The sequence below is a fragment of the Argiope bruennichi genome, chromosome X2 (genome assembly GCF_947563725.1).
Source record: "Argiope bruennichi chromosome X2, qqArgBrue1.1, whole genome shotgun sequence".
NCBI classification, from domain to species: domain Eukaryota; kingdom Metazoa; phylum Arthropoda; class Arachnida; order Araneae; family Araneidae; genus Argiope; species Argiope bruennichi.
In genome coordinates, this window is record NC_079163.1 from 83,476,255 (window position 1) to 83,493,511 (window position 17,257).

A 17,257-nucleotide genomic window follows, 5' to 3' on the forward strand; every position below is an offset into this window, starting at 1 on the left:
ACTTTGAAACTGTCTTCAGTCCTTGATTTTCATTTGCTGGAAAACTGAATTAAATCTGTAAGCTTTGTAATGTTCTTATTTACAACCATTTTCATTTAAAATTTGGTTCTTGTTTTGTATAAATTAATCTATAGAGACCGTCTTTTCAATATCATCCAATTTGACAAACTTATCTTTGTATTTAATACAAATATATTTTTGCGAACTAATTTTTGTATAAGATTAATTGTACATTCAGTATTACGTGTTAATCAGTCACCTATTATTTACTTTTGTTGGGCAACATAGAATGTTTCTCCCAATGTTTAAAATTTCTTTTGCTTTGAATCTGAGTAAATTAATGCATTGTTACTTACACCGCATTTTCATAGAATTTAACTATAACACTTTTGAAAATAAATTATTTTTGAAATTATAGCTCACAAATCTAAGGAACCGAATATTTGAAGCTGTGAGAGTCATCCGTGATGTTGAAGTGGAAGAAAATGATGATGAAAATTTAATTAGTATGGTTACTTCTTTATCTGAGGAATGTAGTGCTTTACGCCAAGAAGTTAGTTACTTAAGAAATGTGCGCCAAGAGAAAAAACGTGCTTGGAATAAACTGCAGTGTTTTATCATGGATGCTGAGGTAAGAATTACTTTGCTTGCCTGATATCTATGCTCTTAACTTAATTTAATATCTGCTTTTATTGAATGTGAAAGTATTCATGTATAATATACAGTTTCTTTATATTTCAGAGAAAACTAAAAGGAAGTAATAGAAATATATCTGCTCTACGGGAAGTTATAAAAGATTTGGGCCATGTGATAGCTACTTCTGATTCTTCCTCTCTTGATGAAACTATTCTATATATGTATACCAATCAGCTTGAATGGATTGAAAAGATTTCGATGGGATGTGAAAGCCCTTCATGTAAGATTGCAAAATTCTGTCTTTTTTAAATGCCTGAAAAGCATTTAATTTTTTGCTCAGCTTGTTAAAAGTGCCATTAAACTTTTTAAAAATCTTTGTTTCCATTTTGTGAAATGAAATTGTATTATGTAGTGGGACATCATAAATTGTTTTTTAAAGATGGCCAGATAATCTCAAATATTTTTCAGGACATTTAAGTGCATTTAAATCAGTTTAGTAATTTTTCTTGATGTCAGCCTTACAATATGAAACACAACATTTTATGAATATACAACTCTGTTAAGTCAATAAAAATTAAAAAAAAAAATTCAAATAATGCTGCTTAATAGTTTCATATTCAGCCCCCTTGGCTACAGTTTTTATTTTATTTACTTCTTTCTTTAAGATATATTTTGGAATACTAAAATACAAATAGAATAAATGGATATATACATAATTCATTTGTCTATGATGTTTAGGTAATTTGGGACATTTTGTATTGATTGCTATGTTGTTTCAATATAATATAAAAATTGAAAAATATTAAGATTACATGTGTTCTTTCACTGTGCTTTTATTCCAAATGGGTAACTATTTACTTGCTATAATTTTCTATGTTATGTCCTTGTAACTTGTACAAGCATAGGAATTATATATTTAGACATAAATTCTGTACACTATTGTTTCATTTAAGATTATTATTTCTTCCAGGTGATGATAATACTTCTGGAAATCTTGAAAATGCACCTGTTTCCCAAAATATTAAATCTGAATATGTAAATGCTTCAACACAAACCTTAAAAGAGATCCAAAATCAAGAGCTGAGTGAAGCTGCATTTATAAATGATCGAATATTATGTGATATGGCCATTCAAACTGAAGAGTTTTCACACGAATACAATGATAAGAGTACTGTTTCTTTTGAGTCTGTATTTCAAGAAATAAGCAGAGAAATTTATGTTGTTCCTGAAGTTTTGGAGGAATCTGATGTTTATTCTAATGGTCTTAATGAAATGAAAAATGCCGATGAATCAAGCATGTTAGATAATTCTAAAGAATATACTGAAGTGGAAATCAATTGCTCACCTGAATGCCAAAATATATACAATGTTAATACATCTGACAATCTCTCTGAAACAGAATTATCATCCAGTATTGTTCCATTATTTGGTAGTTTTTCTGGAAAATTTGATTCATCATCGAAAAATAATTTTAATGAACTGATATTTCCCCCTTTTGATAGAAAATCAAATTCATCTTTGTTGAAGAAATCAAATATTTCTTTAGTATTTAGTGACTCTCAATTTCCTGATGTGCCTAGTAATCAGAGTTGCAGTGAAATAAACTTCTTGGGTGATTCTGGCTCTTTTATGAATCTGTTTTTTAATGCGAGTATGGATATAGCAACTTTGTGCAGCAATGTTTTTCATAATATGCTCAATGAAAATGTCAAATCTATTGAAATATGTGACCAAGACAATAACTGGAGTTGTGTTCTTATGAAATCAAATACCTCTTCATTGCCCTTTATTTCCTCTGATAATTCTTTGCCTTGTTTGCCTCATGATGGTTTTAATATTGTAGAATCACATGATAGCGATTTTATTGCAAGTGAAATTTCTAGTGTTGAAATTCTTGACATTTCAAACCAAAATATAAACGTGCAGAATGATGATACTCCTTTAACTATTATATCTGATTTTTTACTTTTGTCTTCCATGCCAAATGAAAAAGAACAGTTGCCAAATATAGATAATGAAGATGCAACAAATGCTGTGAATACAAATGAGGCCTGTTTTAATGCATCGATGGCTGAAGTAACTGATGGGGATTTACGAGTTGAGGAGCAAGGTAATTCTAATGAAAATGTATCTTTACTTTCAAATGATGCTGAAGGAAATTTTACGTCGGAGACTTGCACTAACGTATCTGTGACTGAAATTTGTGATGTCGATCATCAAGGTGTAGAAGAAAATGATGCTGATGAAAACATATCTTTGCATTCAAAAAGTAATGAAAGAAATATGGACTTAGAAACATGTTCTAATATATCTGTGGTTGAAGATAGTAATATAAATTCTCAAATTATTGAGCAAGACGATTCTAATGAAAATATTTCTTTACATCCAAGCAATGATAAAGTTACTCTTAATTCAGAGGATTGTTCTGATACACCTATGGATGAAACTTTTGATGTGGATTCGCGAGATGTAGAAGAGGATAATTCGAATGAAAATGTACCTATGGATGAAATTTATGATGTGGATTCGCAAGATGTAGAAGAGGATAATTCGAATGAAAATGTGTCTTTGAATTCGAATGCTGAAGAAAAAAATTTTACTTTAGAACGAAGTGGAACGTTTGTTTGCGAGAAACCTATTTCCGCCTGTCGGGAAGGTACTTTCATTATAGATTCGGGTGATAAACTGACTTCTGATAAATCAAACATTTCTGAAGAGAGTTTATGCCATACTGCTATATTAACTGCTGTCGTATCAAACGAAACTCATAAATCAGGAAAGAATTATGTTTTGTATGAAGTTTGTAATCCTGTAAAAAATCACATGTTGCTACTTCAAACGATCGATCCATATCTTGTGTCAAATTTTGATGAACAACAACTCTCTGGAAGACATTTTATGCTGTGCGAAGCTATTGCCAATGATGATAATACCAACTCACAAACTTTTATTCCTAAAGCTTCTTGTTATGTTGTATTCTTTAAATCAAATCTGAAAAATGAAGATAATGCATTAACTGATGATAATACTGAAAATATTTCAGGGTTTTACCCTCTTTTACCTCAGTATTTGCCCTCAGAAAATATTACTTTTCATAATTTCGATCAATTTTCTCTTGCTCAGAGCTGTGAAATTTATATGTGCAATGAAAACAGATGTAAATTTGAAAATGACCCTGAAGGTACTGCATTTATTCCAAAGAATTTTTTCAAATTTAAAGAATTATTTCCTACTGAACATGATGAAAGTAATTTTCTCTCAGATGATAGTGGATTAGGCCAAACTGTATATAAACAGAATTTACTTCCAACATTTTCAGGGTCATTTGAAGAAAACTGTGATGTAAATCTGAATGTTGTGAAGGCTAACCATGAAAAAGATCTTAGTGAAATAACTAATGTAGCTACTTTTATAGAATCGTTCTCTGATTACTGTGAAACTGGAACTCAGACTGAAGAATCTTATGATTTATCCTCAAAAGATGCAAGCTCTGTGGAAAGAGTAAGGCAAAATTTCTATGAATAATATTTTAGCTTATGTAGGGAAATTTAATTATTTTTCTCTTGAGTTTTATTGCAAAATATAATAAGCATAAATATTTTGGTAAAATAGACGTATCAACGCATTATATATATTTTTGAATAATTTAATTGGTTGCATCATCTGTAATTAAATGATACAGTATTATAACTTTTCACCGTTTGATGATTTTAGTTTTCATGCTATTCTGGTTGCTTAAAATTTTGAATAAATTTTTGTAATTTTTATTGTTAAATTATTTATCGATGAATTTTTTTTACAACATTACAAAAATGTATATAGACAAGTCTAAAATAACAAATAAGAATGAATTAGAATATGATGGCCATGCAGGATTGCAATTAGAACAGAAAATAAGACAAAAGGCTGAAATGAAATGAATATAATGAGCCGAATAGAAAATATTAGAAGAAAAATAATAGATGAATACCAAGAAATATTTTTTAAGGAGAATGAAATAGATTATGATTCTTGAATTATTATCTTATGCTTTATTAATGACTTATAATTTAACAATTAAGTGATATTTTCCCGTTAACGCCATTTTCTTCGTAAATTTTTTTTCAGTATTTGCCTTATCTTTGATTGTTAGTACTACTTTAGGCATTTTTAAAATTTTGCACTTTATTATTTTATTTCTTCACTATGTGTTGCACTTTAGTGGATGTTTCAAAACATTTGATGCAATCCATCAAAAAAGCATCTGCCATTACATGAATTAAATTACCCAGACTTAAATAGAGAAAAATGGTATCCAAAGGTGTATTTAAGTAGTTCTCAGTATGTGTGCCTTGAGGAGTCGTGAGATATGTAATGTTATTTATTGTTGCCTATCTTATATGAAAACTATTGACTGTTTTGCGAAAAATATTTGTTTAAGAGTTTCACAAAAGGTGCTTGGGAAAAATCTAGAAAAATCTTAACAAGGACGCCTTGAATCGAAAAAGTTTGAAAACTGCTAGTGTGCGTAATTTCAGTTCACTCAGGAGCACGTCTTGATTCACACTTACTCAATTATTGCTTCTAATGACAGTGTAAATTTTGAAATTCAAATTCATATTTTTCTGATTAAAAGAGCATGTATAATTAGAATAATTTGTTATTTTAAAGTGATTATTTTATGTACTGTATAAGTTTAAGCTTTGCAATGTTAAATAAAATTGCGATTGTTCGAGGTATCTATAGATATAATCAATCGATTGCTATATACGCTATTCTCATTTTATATTAAACCGCCACATAACATAAATCGAAAGTGTGCGTTTACAATTTTAATTTGATGTTTAATAAAACTAACCATTTAATTTATGTCTTGAAGGTTATTGGATAGAAACATATAAAAGTTTTGAATTAATCGAGAAAACAATAGTAGAAACGTCGTTGGTCAAAATTGTAGCCAACTTTGTTCAGAATTTTAATCATTTCAGTTAAGTACTCTAAAAGTATTATACCAAAATTCGAAACCATTCATATAAATCAATGTTGCCACGCCACCAGCAGGACCTGGGAAACACAGGAAATTTAATAATCTTTTTCATAAACGGGAAAATGCTGAGAAATTTGAAAATTTTCATAAAAACCAGAAAAATACAGGGAATTTTAAGTTTTTTAGTGATTAATTTTTCCCAACTAAAAAATGTCGATCTCTAAAGATTGTAAGAATAAAATATCATAATCATATCTTCCAAAAACGAAACAATACCATTCATGATTGTGTAATATGGGCCCTTTTCAACTCTCTTCTCTTTTTTTTCTGTATAGATCAGTCCAGTTTCTATTTGCCCGACAGTTATTCTTTTTAGAAGAGATTCTCGAATTGTATCTATTGAGCATGCGCGAGACTTCTATAACTGCGTGAAAGAATAGAATACATTTCTCTGGCGGGAACATTTCAGTCTGCAGAAGCAGCGCGGTGGTATTTAGTTTACCATACGTGAGTTATAGATTAGTTTGTTTATTATTTGAAAAACTGTGAAATTATTCAGAGAATTAAAAAAAAAATGAGCAGTTCAAAATCCATATTTAAAACGAATTGGACGGATAAAAAAAAATTCAATCTTGATTTTGTTGAATGACTTCGAGAGGTCCTGCAAAATCTGTTTGTTGCGTATTTCTCGCTTTGTAAGAAGATAATAAGCCTAAGTAATATGGGAAAACAGGCACTTACTAGTCATGCCAAAAAAGGCAAACATACAAGACTTGTCAGCCAGTTCAAAAGAATCATCATTGATGTTGGATAAAAGGAATATAGGAAAAGATGACATATCAAATCTGAAAACGTCAAATTGAATGTCCGACAGATGTCGAACTTTTTAGTTCCAGAATAATTATGTAAAGCTGAATTTTTATGGAGATTAAAACTTGTTGCATCACATTAGACCTTTAATGCCTTCACTGATACCGGAAATATTTTCACGTATGTTCACTGAAAGTGAAATACATTACATGTACATTTGGCCGAGCAAAAATGGCGTATAAACTTATGAAACTGATGGCCGAAAAGATGCATAAGTTTCAGAAATTGATGCCCAAATGCATAAATTGACGAAAATGAATAAATTAAAAAAAAGTAATCTTGCTTTGTAAAGTTTTTTTTTTATGAGTAATTATGAAATGATTTGCAACATGATAATAAAATTGTTTTGTGTTTTATTTCAATCGAATCTTTAATTTTGTGTGATTTACAGTTAAAGAAAGAGCATGTTAGGTAATATACCCTCCCCCCTTCACATATAAATTTTTCTAAATTCTAGATAATAAATAAATATAAATTGTTTTTTTTTATGTATAATATAAACATTCTTTTAATATGCTATTATTTCGAATTATGTTGCTTCCTTTCCTTGCTTTTTCCACTCCTTAAAATCATATTGCATTATAACAAGCACATGAGTGCTAATTACAGAGACCACGTACAGGAGAGAAACAGGGAAAACATGGAACTTTTTATTCCAGATTTGAGTGGCAATCATAACATATCCCCACTTTTGCTGATTTCTAGGATAATTTAAAATTAACCTATTTGTCATTTCGGACAAGAACATCATTAAAATGATATAGGAAATAATGATGTAGGTTATAGTAATTAAATATAAAAGCATTTTTATTTTCAAAATATTTCTTTCATTATCAAGATAACTTTCTAACTTTTTTTATAACATATAATATGTAAAATAGAGAAGAAGCGACCATTCGATTTAACGAGCAAATTCGTTTTTTATATAAAGCACAAAAGAAAAGGTAGTTATTGTTTGGTTAATCGCAATGGCGGGAAATTTTTGATTCATAAACTATAATTCTAAAGTGAAAAGGATTTTTTAAGATAGATTTTTTTGTAAATTGGTATATTTAAATGTTAATTCTACCAAGTGCAAATGAATATTATTTATTTATGAATTAGATAAAAAAATATGAACAAATAAAATACTATAATAAATCTATGAATGGGTTAAATATTGCTTTCGATTTTAATATAATGACATCTTTAAAAATATATGTAATTAAATTCGCGTGAATCCCTTTTATTGTTTGCCATTCTTTGTAGTAAAAAAAAAAAAAAAAAAAAAAAAAAAAGCAGTTGAATGGTAGTACCATATGAGCTATTTTCGCAACTAATTTTATCATTTTAACTTTCAAATTTATCGTGATAATTGTATTTCATTAATAAAGGCCTTTTTTAAAACTATCACCTGATTATTACTTTTCAGCTCTCTAAAAATAATTATAATAAAATATTTTTATTCAATATCAATTGTTTAGATTTTCCAGAATAGTAGATTATTTTTTAAATCTTACAGGAAAAAATGATTTAATGAAATATTTAATCACCAATCATTATAAATCTGATTTTATATGTCTATAATTAAGTAGTAACTTCAAATTAATATATCCAAGATTTATTTATGCATAAGGGAATAAATATAAAAAGATTTTGTTTATATTAAGATTTTTTATTTTCTTTTCCTTAGTTTACTGTCCATAAATGAACATGAACTTTAAAGCATGTATTATAATTCATGTTTTGAATTACATCTTTTAGTGCTCTTTTTTTAGCAACAACTTAAAGGGTCAGTGTAAAATTATCGAATCATTGATTGAAATGTAAAAAAGAAAGCGTTATGAAAACTATATATTTACTATATTTTTATTTATTTAAACGAACCTTAGATCTTTTTTTGTTATCTTCAGTTGTTTTGCTTTGAATTACTGAAATGTCATATTCTCAGAATTTTCAAGGCTTAGAATGTATTATAAAAAAGGAACATTTAGGGTTGTTATTTGAAAATGTGAAAATAACAATGAAGATGGACTCTAATGCAAATATGATTTCCATATATTTAAAAACGACTCATCATTAAATGAAATATTTTCCTTAGTTTTCACAAATCACTGCTAGAATTAATGGTTGGAAATCAAGTGATGATGTATTGGGAGTGGCAGTTGCAGTGTTCTGAAATTATAAGATATAAGAAAGGTGGAGAAGGAGTGACAGACAGCTGGTAGCTTTATTTACGAAGCAAATTATAGAAACAGCCACACCAATGTTGTTGTAACATTCATACCATTAATCTGATGGCATTTATTGGCAAAAATACTAGTAATTTTATGTATGGAAACTGCATTCACCTCAGATCTCCAACATTGTCCGTGTAGATGAGTTTATCTGTAGGACCCCCGAGAAAGAGAGATCTGACTCTTGATGGGGACCATTCCACAAAGACATGTCCTTTATTGCTTCCTCGCCTGAGTTACTGTCGTGTTTTATGTTAACAACTTTGGCTTGTGTTTATCTATATGTATTCGTTTAAGTCAGCATCAAAAATTTTGAAGCCCCCCTTGCATTGTAATTATTTGAATTGTTTTTCTTTTTGCTCATTCTATTTTATATATTTATGTCATATGATGTTTATTTTAATGTATTGAGTATTTTAGATTAATTGTTCTATTTAACATTTCATTTATATAGTGTATGAAAATACTTTTTCTATGTGAATTTTTTTAAGTGTTTGAAAAGGAATTTCTCTTGAATATTATTTAGTTTTCTGATAAAATTCAAGAACCTGAACTCGAAGCCACGGAAGATATTATTGCTGAAGTCGAATCTCAACTGATAAATAAAACATCTATTGAATCTAATGATAAATTCGAATTGCATGCAAATCATAGTCAATCTTCTCAAGAGCAAGTGCTAAGGGAAACAAGCTTATTAGATGAAATAGAAGCTTTAAAGGACAATTTAAATCAACAAAATGCTGTTCTTCTGAGGCTTAAAGAAGAATTAGAAGAATCAAATTACAGGCTAGCTGAAAAAGAGCAACTTCTGGTAATACTTCAGTTGGAACATAGTCGTGAGTAAAACTTTTGAATTTTTTTTATTGTTGTATGAGTTACTAATAACTTTTCTTTTTACTGTATTGATTCTAAATACTCTAATTAAAGGAGAAATGCATCCAAAAATAATAGATATTGTTTGAAGTATTTTGCTGCTTTCCCCATGTAAACCTCATTTTTTAAAGGTCTTAATTCATTATTAAATGAAAATGGAATTAAAGAAATTGAAGAGAAGGAATGCCAGACAGATTTTGGAGATATGGATTCTGAAGCTCTAAAGAAAGAAGTTTATGACTTAAGGTATAAATGCATTATGTTAACTACATTAAAGACATTATTGTTTGTTAAAATGTAATGAATACATTTTATTTATTTTTTCTTTTCAGGCAAAAGAATTTACAACATTATGAAAAAATAGCACATCAATTTAATACTATCCAATCCGTTAAATCACAACTATCAACCACAATATCACATTTAAAGCATTTGAAAGATGCTGCCACAAAACAGCTGAAAAAACAAAAGCATCAAAGTCTTAAATCTCTGAAGGTAATATATTTTATTAAATGCATATTAATTGTTTTTTTGCTGTATTATCAAATATGCAAACATTGTCTAGAATAATATAGATAGATTTATTCCCTTTTGTATGATATACCCGCAATATTGTTCGATGTTCTAAATGCCGGCTACTGTCGGTTAGATATCAAACAATGTTGTTCGACATTTTGTGCTAATAGGCAATTTCATATTTAAAAAAAAGCATTAAAGCTCTTTTAAAGTGCTGTATGAAGGATAATATATCTTATGCATTTTTTTCTTCAGTTGAAACAGCAATTGCATGACACAAAAGTTGAGCTTGAAAAAAAGTGCCTGGAACTTGAAAAGAAAAATGAAAAAATATCTGACCAAGAATTTCAAATTAAGTATGTAGCAATAAAAATTTTATATTTATGTCATGTTTCAAAAGCAATCTGTAATATATATATATATATTATTTTTATAGATTTGAAAAATTTCTAATACTTCTGTTTAAATAAAAATGTTTATCTAAGATTAATAATCGAAGTAAATTCACAAATGGAATTAATCTGCAATATTAATTTTTAAAATTTTATTTAGATTAGAAACAATTTTAAAATGCAGATTAGCTTTAAATGATTTCACCGAATATACATATATAATATTAAGATCTACAGTTAAAAGTGGTGAAAAAATGAAACAATAAGAAACTATTGTGGTTCAATAATTTTTTTCTTTCACACTTCTGAATTTTTATTTTGCTTTCTTTCTCTGAAGTATTAATTAAAATTACAACTCTTTTTAACAAAAAAATTATATTCAAAAAACGCATACGATTTTGATCATTTTTTAAAAAAATTCTCTGGTAAGATTAATAACTATTTAGATTTTCCAGTGTAGTAGATTATTGCTTTTGATTTACAGAACTGATATATTTGCCTTGAAGCGTTTTGAATAATAATATATTTTATTTTATTTTGCTTAACAGTAATAGAAACGGATATTATAATACTGAAGCGCCCAGGAAGAATATTGCATTATGTTTATTTTTAGTGGCTATGTTTCCTTTTTAAAATGTTATGTTCTTCATTATTATTAAATAAGTACATTCTATATGATTATTTTTTTCAAATTTTAATCATAAAACTCATTTTTTTTTTTGAGAAAATTATCATAACCCTGAAAAGAATTTTCTCGATTTATTAATAATGCCTCAAATCATATTATTGTATTAGAAATATATTATAGTTTTTATAAGTATTTTAGTATTATATTTTAATTTTTTACAGTGAAATGCTTACCTTTTTAAATACAAGTAATGATAAACTCAGTGAAAAAGGGAATGACTCAAATGAATCTCTATCGAACTTTAGAAAAGTTGACTGTGGATGTCAGACAGATGTGAGTTTCCTTTTACTTCTTTCATTTTACTTCATATTTTATATTCTCGACCTCTTGAAATGCAGTCACTTAATTCGTAAGTAATTTGCATTCCCTCTCTTCTGTTAATATTGTTGCAGTTTGGGTAATAGCAATCTGTATGATTATTGTATTATCTCATACTGCTTAAAAAATTTTTTTCCTAGCACTTTGAGACATTTTTAACAGTAATTTTTTTTTCTGCAATGCCTTTTCCTTTTAACATTATCATTACCTTTCCTCCCTTTTTATTAATTTTTATTCCCTTAAGCAAATTTTTGACATTTTTTTGCAATTTTTCGTTATCAGCTTTTGAAAACAACTGTCTTTTCAATGATATTAGTTTGAAGCCGTGTTACTTTTCCCCTGATTTTATTGATTTTCAGTCCTCTTTCAAATTACATTCCCAAGCAATATTTGAATAAAATCGATTATAACAGTTTAAACTTGATGAGAAACATGCTAAAATATTACAATTTAAGGTATTTAAATTTTTTCTCTAATCTTAATGTTTTTTCTAACTTTATGAATTTTTTAATATGTTTCAACTGCATATGGTTATTTTAAATGCCTTCATCTAATGTTAGTTTGAGTTGTAAGAATTGCTGCCGTTTTCATTTTAAAGATAATTTGCACATTTTTATTGCTACTTTCTGTTGAAAATGAAATTCATTTAAAATTGATTTTGTAATTTGACAAGAAGCTGAAATATAGTACAGGTAAATCTCAGCTATCCGACATTCCGTTTTAACGACATTAACATTGAATTATTTGAAAATGCACTCAGTAGTTTCTCTTTTACTAGGTAGATTCTCTGCAAGGTATTTATGTTAGGTGCACCATTTGCCATTTAGGGAATTTTGTTGGTCTGTTACCTACTTGGTAATGGATGTTGTTGTTAATGTTTTTTTTTAAATTTTTGTTTATTAATGGAGGAATGCTGCTACATTGCGAAACAATTGAGGAGTACATTGGAGGAATACATTGCGAAATAATTGACTTTGAATTACTTCAGTTTGTAAGAAAGTGATAGAAACAAGTTTGAAGACACAGTTAAATGAGGTCTCTAGTGCTAAAATAACTTACAAGGATGTTTTGATTGAAGCAGTTTTGAAATACATTGATTAACATGAGAAAGTTTTCGATGTGATTCTCTTTGATATAAACACTAGAAAATATCGATTAAAAAAGAAGAGCTGTTTTATTATTTAAAATGAGATTAGCCTTTTCTTTTGATATAGATTAAATTATTAGTTTGTTGCCTATCTTCTCTTTTTATCTTGAAATGATGTATATCATAAAATATATTTACTACAGGATATTTCGCATTTCTTTCTTTCTTTTCTTACTACTCAACAGTCCCATTCTCTGCTTATGTCGGCTTACTGGTATCTGGCTGCAAAATGACGGCAGATAATTGTATACATTTGCTGTAAATTAATTGGTGATAATAATCACCAACAAATTTAATTTAGTAATTGTAAATTTCCAAAGTATGAACTTATATACTTGAAAGTGAGAACTTTTATTTTATTGGACATAATTTATTTTGACTATATCTGAATTGAATTATTTATTTTTGGGCTATTTGTATTAATCGCTTTGAAGTTGTTATCATAAAAATATATTCTTTTAAATATTTTTCTCGGCTAATAATAGTCTCTAGTTTGAATCACAATTTGAAAATATAAGGTAATGTAACAAATATTTTTTAAACTTTAAGATTTATTAATTTAACTCAATAGTTTTCCCACTTATCAGATGAGCGAACCAGATGATTGCCATATTTTGTAAAACGTATATAGTTAAAACCTAAATATAGGTGATTCAGTGTATGGAAGTCTAAACTGTAGAGATAATAAAAAGGAATCTCATACGTCCAGCTACAGATGTGAAATTCTCTTTTGGCTCAACTTACTTTTAACTTAAAATCAACAGCATTGTGATATATCAACCTTTTTTTTTCAATGTAGAAAGCTTCTAAATGTTTGCAGCACTTTATAATATTGTGTAGCATTTTTTCTAATATTACTTTATAATAATATGTAGTATATTTCTAATATTACTTTCTAATAATACTGGCACATTTTTTTTTGCAAAACTTACTGAACAATGATTTTTAAATTACCAGTTCATTAATATGCAAAAATATTAATGAGAGTTCCTTGTCAAAAGAAAGACTATCATTCATTGATTCTGATTTCAGTGATTAACATAATTACATTATTATTCCTGTGAACATATCATAAGCAATTATATTGTATTATAGTATCAGTTTTGTATTTAATAGACCAAAATAATTGTGAATTTAATTGTAAATAGATTAATGATTGAAGATGAAAATAGTGCTTAAATGAAAGTGAGCCTATATAAAACTTTCAGAACAATATATATCGATGTATTGATTGTGAAATGTGCAAATTACATTTTATTAGATTTATTAGTTTATTCTCAAACTGTTTGTAATGTTGACTTTTATTAAGGAAATTGGAATGTCTAATTCTGCTATCCAGAAAGAAGCTTATTCTCAAAATCAACAGTGTGACATGATACTGAAGAAGCATTCTGAAGAATTGCAAACTTTACAAGCAAAGTTTCACCATTTAGAATCTGTCTTGTCAAGCAAGAAAGGTATATTAGTAGATTCAGCTTCCCTGTCAAAAGGAAACATTTATGTAAAAAAAATCATTAATTTATTTTATTACAATTGGTTTTTTTTATTAAAATATTTAACACTCTTTGTGTTCATAATGTGAAATTTATTGATCGCCTAACATTTGATTTCTGCAGCAGTCGACTAGCAAATTAATTTGGAATGATTATTTTAGAATTTAATTCCACATTTATATAATTATTTAGCAATCTGTTAATATCTCCAATTAGTCAAATGCATTTTATTAAAAAAAAGAACCAACATATTTTTTCAAAGAATATTCTGTCTAAATTGGTGATTCAATGTAATATGTGCTATGAAACACACTTTTCTCTGAAGAAAATATTAATGTATTTCGCTTTCGCTGATCTTGGTTGATGGTTTTATGAAATATATGGTCCTATGATATGTAAAAAGAATGTTAGAATTGTAAAACCGGATTCTAAAATTGTTCTCTGTCAAAGAAACACATAAGCCTGAAAATGCCGTTTTGATTCTTTCTCTGAATTATTTATGTGTTAGTTTTTCATTTATCTGTGATCTGATCTCAGCAATACCATCATCTCACTTCTGGTAAGATACTGACAGAACTGCCTGTTTACTTAGTAAAATTGCGTAATTCCAGAATAATTGAGAAAAACTCAGTATCAAATTTTGCAGCCTGAAAGAACATTTTATACTACAATTTTTTTACCTCCTCATGAAATAAGATAGTTATATATTCTAATTGCATTGTACATACAATGCAGGATTTTCAGGATAATTGATTTGTCTGGAATTGGCCAGTTCATGTTTCATTTATAATCGCAATAAATTGCGCAGTTGTAATGATGAAATTTGTTCGTCATGTTTTTTGATCTACAAAACTGTCTATATTAACCCAAGAGCTTACTTGCGCGTTATAGAACCTAACCTTCGCCAAACATGCAACTGAATTCAATATGTCGAATAAGGAATCAGGCATGTAGTAACTTCAAGAAAATCGTCACTTGATTTATCATTTTACCATTATCAGATTGCTAGCCCATACATATTTTTTTTTATCTTACAGGCCTACATTTTAGATTTAAATCTAAGCGCCCGTATTTTAGCATGGCTAGTTAATCAATCAGAGGCAGATTGTGAGAGATTTTGTTGTACTCGAACGATTTGATACAATTGCTGACATCGTTAAGTAAGATAATAAATGAGCTGGCATTTAATTCTTTGCTATTTTTTTTTCTTTGAACACCAGTTAGCTTTAAATTAATCTAATTTTTTTTTTATCATCCTCAATAATATAACTCTGGATTTTGTTCATTTATTTCAAAGATAAATTTAAAATGCGATAAGATTGGAATGGAGTATATTAAGTGCTCTTTTAGGTTGGCCAAGATGAGTATTGAATGCGACGATACTGGAAAATAACAACAGTGAGAATCAGCTGAAAACTTTGAGTAAAAGGGATGAATAATTATACCTTATTAATTTCCGATAAAATCTAGCAACGATGAAAATAAAATTGTTCAAATTCTTCAATAAACATTCCGAAAAAGAATTTCTAAAACTGTGAAATACATGAGGCGAAAATAAGCTATCATTATCATTTTTTGGTTATTAATTTAAAAATAGATAATACGTTATTTTTTAAATTTTGTATTACAGTTTTAAATATATGTTTGTCTTCAAGTATAGAGATTCTTTTTGTTTTGTCTTGGTATTCAAAACCTTAAATATTTCGAACAATTTCAAATTTTTATCATTCAGTTAAAATTGTCAAAAAGTTTAATAGGATATTCAATAAATCATTTTAGAAGGTTTTTCGTTTAAAAATGAAAATTAAAATCACGAAAGTTAAAATCATTTATGAAGAGACAAAAGCTAAGTTTGAGAGAAAGTTTGAAATGGTGTGAAAACTGGAAGCAAAGTCCATATAACGAGAAATTACAAAGAGAAAGATAGTGAGATTGTAATTGTTTGCGTTTATTTAACTTTTATATTCTTGTGTTTCTTATTATTTAAGAACATGTGTTAACTTCGTTAAAATTTTTCAAAATTTAAATTTACATTTATTCTTATCAGCCATATAGAACAGCATTTAGGAGGGATCGATTAGAAGTAAATCTCAGCTATACAAGCGAAATAAAAACAATGTGTGTGAACGCCCTGGTTATCAAAAAGGAATGTTTGTAACTAAATATTTTGCAAATAAATATCAAATTAAACAATTTCAGAAGAGCAAAATGGTTTTAAGTGAGTGATGACGAATTCATGATACAAAATCCATTTTGGTATACATTGTTTCAGTTCTTCCAAGTGAACAAAATTTTGATTAGATAAATAATTTCTTGGCTTGAATAGTGAAAATATAAATATGGTTAACGAAGTTTAATTTTCATTTCTTAAAATAAAATCTCCAATATATATAAAAAAATATTATATTTTAAAAATATTATATATCCTCACCCGGGGACCATTTAGGCTCAAAACTTCGGGGTACTGCTTATTTGTTCTGGTGGTAGTTACGGTCCTACGCGACTCGTTAGAAGCTTTCCAGCGAAATGTCAAAAGTATATATAAAAAACAAGTGCTAGAATAGGAGTGAAAATTACATTTAGTTGTCTAACTTCTTAGCAATTACAGTTATTGAAAAACTTTCATTATGATGTGACGACAATTCGAATAATTTGAATTATCTTTTTATTTTCAAATTTAATGAAAATTTCACACTCCACGTTTCCATCCATTTAGATTTGGATACCTATACGAATTCGTTCCAGATTTTCACCCTTCCTACATCATGGTACTCATCGGTATCTAGCTGTATATTTTTGTAAATTATAGGCGTCATCTGACCGCGGTTCAAAAGTATGAGGTTTGTCTCAAAATAACCCTAGTGTCCTTCAAAATTGGACGATGATATAATTAAACTAGGAAACTATAGGAATCGGAAACTGCTCCATAAATTTACAGATGCTATGCATTTATCAACTGAATTTTTGCAGTTTAATGATTCTGAAAAACAAAAGACTGTAAAGTGATCGTTTTATGTTTAAAAAAATGAATGCATTGTTCCTGTAGTAATTTGTAACTATCTGTTAACATTCATTATGTGAAAATTGAGTGAAAAATGTCTGCATCTATCATTTTCGATCATTTTAAAACAGTTTTTGAAGA

The 17,257-nt window shown here is 28.0% G+C and overlaps 1 protein-coding gene across 3 annotated transcripts in view; it reads left to right on the top strand.

Moving 5' to 3' along the window:
- Positions 1 to 17,257, top strand: part of LOC129960972 (putative leucine-rich repeat-containing protein DDB_G0290503) — a 101,929-nt gene that overhangs the window by 75,490 nt on the left and 9,182 nt on the right. For all 3 annotated transcript variants that reach the window (XR_008783734.1, XM_056074753.1, XM_056074752.1), the window contains exons 6-14: positions 419 to 631; positions 742 to 916; positions 1,607 to 4,137; positions 9,215 to 9,524; positions 9,693 to 9,807; positions 9,894 to 10,056; positions 10,333 to 10,433; positions 11,319 to 11,430; positions 13,932 to 14,079. Coding sequence is in view for 2 of the 3 variants with exons in the window: in XM_056074753.1 (XP_055930728.1) it covers positions 419 to 631; positions 742 to 916; positions 1,607 to 4,137; positions 9,215 to 9,524; positions 9,693 to 9,807; positions 9,894 to 10,056; positions 10,333 to 10,433; positions 11,319 to 11,430; positions 13,932 to 14,079 (3,868 nt within the window). In the remaining variant the exon portion in view is untranslated. The remainder of the gene's footprint in view (positions 1 to 418; positions 632 to 741; positions 917 to 1,606; positions 4,138 to 9,214; positions 9,525 to 9,692; positions 9,808 to 9,893; positions 10,057 to 10,332; positions 10,434 to 11,318; positions 11,431 to 13,931; positions 14,080 to 17,257) is intronic.